The sequence below is a fragment of the Pungitius pungitius genome, chromosome 10 (assembly GCF_949316345.1).
Source record: "Pungitius pungitius chromosome 10, fPunPun2.1, whole genome shotgun sequence".
Taxonomy (NCBI): Eukaryota; Metazoa; Chordata; class Actinopteri; order Perciformes; family Gasterosteidae; genus Pungitius; species Pungitius pungitius.
In genome coordinates this window covers 2,511,458-2,515,423 of record NC_084909.1, presented here as the reverse complement: position 1 = coordinate 2,515,423, position 3,966 = coordinate 2,511,458, and the positions used below count along the sequence as shown (strand labels likewise).

General features: G+C 41.6%; 1 protein-coding gene across 1 annotated transcript; it reads right to left on the bottom strand.

The window, feature by feature from the left end:
* Nucleotides 1-203: 203 nt before the first annotated feature.
* LOC134132790 (trace amine-associated receptor 13c-like) lies at nt 204-1,737 on the bottom strand. The gene is made up of 2 exons (XM_062564870.1): nt 1,733-1,737; nt 204-1,008 (listed from the first exon to the last, which is right to left on the bottom strand). Exons 1-2 carry the CDS (start codon nt 1,735-1,737, stop codon nt 204-206), a joined length of 810 nt encoding a protein of 269 aa, XP_062420854.1.
* Between the last annotated feature and the right edge of the window lie 2,229 nt (nt 1,738-3,966).

The window sequence follows — 3,966 nt, the reverse complement described above, 5'->3', positions numbered from 1 at the left end:
GTTCTTGCACTTTCCACATTTAATCAGTTCATGACAACGGATAGAAGTGGCAGGGTAACAAGGGGAAATACCAGAGGGGATAGTAATGTACAATTCAGCTGTACCAGGTTATTGCAGGTCTGCTCAAGGACCTGAAAAAACATCTCTTTTATCTTATTGCTGTTCAGGTTAAAGGTTTGAATTTTGATCCATGCAGCGTGTCTCTAAAGCATGTTGGTCCGACAGGAACCAGGCTTCAGTATCTGAAGTGTAACAATGACCTTAATTGATTTTCTGAACCAGGGGTAGAGAATGGCATAGATCAGAGGGTTGAGACAGGAGTTAAAATGAACCAACCATATTACAATGGTTACAGACGAAGCTGTGTACAAGTTGTTTTGGGATGTAAGAGTGAAACAAAAAAAAGGGCAAATGCATATCAGAAACACAACTACAACAACACCAAGATTCCTGGCTGCTTTCATTTCAGATTTTCTAGCGGTTACTTTCGTTCTCACAGCTACTACGTGAGACCGCATGGCACGAGCCTGATACACGGCCACCCCAAATATTCTAATATATAGAATGATAATAACAGTAATGGGAAAAATGAATGAAACAATCACATCAATAAGACTAGAGATGTAGTTAATTTCAGTGACACACTCTCCTATGCAGGAGTTATACCTGCCTGGTTGTTGCAGGTTATTCTTCAGTAGCAGACTGTTAATTAAAGCAGCAAACATCCAACACAGACAAACACAGACTTGAACTCTTTTTGGTTTGACTTTGGTGAAGTAATGCAGAGGATAACAAATAGCCACATATCGATCCACTGATATGAGCACCATGGTTCCAATTGAGGCCGCAGTGATTATGGATGATAGAACCAACCAAAGAGAACACATGAGATCACCGAGCAACCAGCAGCCGTCTATTATCATTATTTGAAAGATCATTAAGAGGCCCACGAAGAAATCTGAGACGGCCAGAGAGAGGAGGAGGAGGTTGGTGGGGGTGTGGAGCTGCCTGGAGGGAAACAGATGTAGATATTAGCATTAGTTTTTTTGCCATTAAGCGATCAGATATAAGATACACTATACAAGAAAAAATAGTTTAGTTAGTTGTCACAAGTCTGTCATTAAGCAACAAGAAAAATCAAATTGGCAACATTCTAATTTAAGGTACACTTGTTTCACACACTTTCACAAAAAAATAAAACATTTGACTACTTGAAGTGGGAGATGGAGATGATGAGCAGCAGGTTGAGCGCTACAGTGAGCAGAGAGATGGAGGACAACAACATGTAAATCAACATTGCTTCTAAGTGAGGAAGAATTGGCTTTCTGCAGGAGGTGTTGATAAGTTGTGGAAAGCAAAGTTCAGTTCCCACGTAGGTTTCCATCACTGAGAGGAGAAGCTGCAGAACAGCTTCAGCTGACTGGCCAAAGCTTCTTGTCTTATAACTGATTTGTCTCTTTACTTTGGGTCCACCCCTCCTACTGCATCACCTCTGCTGTTGTTTCTTTCTCTATGGAGATTGAAGAACAATAGTTTCCGTGCTCATCTTCCTTCTAGCTAGAGATGACTATGATTTTGATGTTGTACAATTAAACAATATGCTAGTATCAAAACAGTATGCTAGTGTAAAAACATTCTGTCATGCATGTGGAGGGTGAGGTTTGAGTGGCTGTGTGTGAGATAAGTAGGGAATAGCTCAGGAAGGGAGCTAGCTTTAAGCTAAGCTACTGACCACATGGCAGGCCAAGTGTGGCTATGAGCTGGCTGAGGTGTTGCTAGCAGGCTGTTTTTGTACAACTCCTGTTTTCCTCACATAGTGAAACCTCTGTCCGTAGTTAACTCTATATGTGTATTTAGTAAATTAGAAATCTAAAGAAAGAACAAAGACTCAAAGCAAATCCGATCTTATACAGGACACATAAGCAGTTACCTTCATCACGTCACGCAGTTCATAAACATACACAATCTCTCATTAAACAATGCAGTAAACATCAAAACAAAAATAACGACACATGCTAATCTAACTTCTGCCTAGACATAGCCATACTAGGGTTTGCTGTGTTTCCTCCAGTCTTGTTTCCGCTTGGTCCTTTGTTGCGGGGTCGATTGGGGATTGACTTCCTGGTGGCACAACAGCTGTTTCATCCAAGGGGGTAAAGGAAGCTTTTCCTTCTTGGTGAGCTGCTTGGGCCGGAAGTGAAGACTGGGGCAGCCAGACTTCTCGGGAGCAGCTCCAAAATGGTTTGGGTTACAGAGGCCTAACCGCTGAAAGCTGGAGAGCCTGAATCCTTAATCATGTCATCAACGCAAGCCGATTTGGAATGTTGATCTGAGGGGATTTGAAGCTAATTAGCGAAATTTCTGGAGCAGGACCACGCCTCTTCCATTTTCCCATAAATACAGCTCAACCCACTTTTTGTGTTCTCGAGTAGGCATTCTAAAACGTCAAAAAACACACAATTGAACGTACGAGCTGGAGCAACCGGCACTGGGATGCCGACTCACCCCACCACCACCAACGTGATAATTAAAGCTGTGTTTTTGTCTCTCTTTTAGTACTAACCAAAAGCGCTCCTACACTCTGGTAAATAATCGATAGATTAGTCGATCACGAAAAGTTGCAGCCCTATTTAAATGCTCCTTTTCTCTTTCCTTCTCAGGGTTTTATTGATTTAGCGTTGCCATGCCTCCTATCATCACTATGTTTTGTGTCTTTTGAACTAGTTGTCGAAAATACAGAATCCCTTTGTGTTTATTTCTAAAGCTTCGCATTAAGACATATCACTTTATTTAAGACGCTGCGCTACTTGCAAGTAGCTGTTGCTGTTGCTCTGAAGCAAAAGCTGATACCGACCAGAGTGGGAGGAATCACAAGGAGATTGCCGAGTCGCGCCCGTCCCATAACACCCGCGCAGCCTCCCCGTCGGCCGCATCGTCACTTATTGTTCTGGACCCTTATTTTTCTGACCCTACCGACCACCGCGACCTACCATTCTGACAAAGGAACCTGCCACCGACCACTTTTCGTGGTTTGTTGTGTCTCGTCTCGTTAACAAAAGCTAGAATAGATTTAATCATAGTTTTTATTTTCAAAGATCCGTTTTCGTCACGTCTTAGTCATGTGATAAAGGCTGTTGACGAACATTTTTCGTCCTAGTTTTCGTTGACGAAACTAACAATGGTTAAACAAGCCAAATTACAACTTGCTATAGATTAGAGCTATTTTAAGTACAGTTGAAGTGATAGTGAAGGTATAGTCTGAAGAGGTGTGTCTTTAGTTTGCGGTGAAAGGTGTATAGGCTCTCTGCGCTCCTGATGTCATTAGATTAGCTTGTTCCACCATTTAGGAGCAAAGAGTCGCGATGTTATCGAGTGTTTTTCTCTTAGTGACTTTATCACTTTGGATAATGATGAATGTTTCTCAAACTGGGGGGCGTGACTCTCTAGTCCATGGGTGTCAAACTCCAGGCCCATACCTAAGAAAGTGCAATTTCATCAAATAGGCCAATTTACAACTTGTTATAGATAAGAGCCACTATAAGTACTATTTTAGTGACGCAATGTAATATATGAGTTTTTAGTTAAGGGATAGTCTGAAGAAGTGTGTCTTTAGTTTGCGGCAGAAGATGTAAGGTGAGAGAGTGTTTCAGACAGTATGAGAGACAGTCGATGCTCGGCTGCAGCGTGTGGTCTTCATCACGTAACGTTGCGGCTCAAGACGGTCGTCTTGTAAATAAATTGGGGGTATAGCCAAACTTGCATGAGGGAACCAAAAAGTCTGATCTACGTCATCTCATCCTGAAAATTTTCCGGCTAACTTAGTTGTTGTTAGGCAAATATATAACATATACATTGAAGCACCACTTTGAACTTTATAACAGCTATAGTTGTGAAAGTTATGAACATTATTAGCCTATCTCTGCGATTGAGGTGCAGATGTTTTGTTTACAATATATTAATATCAAC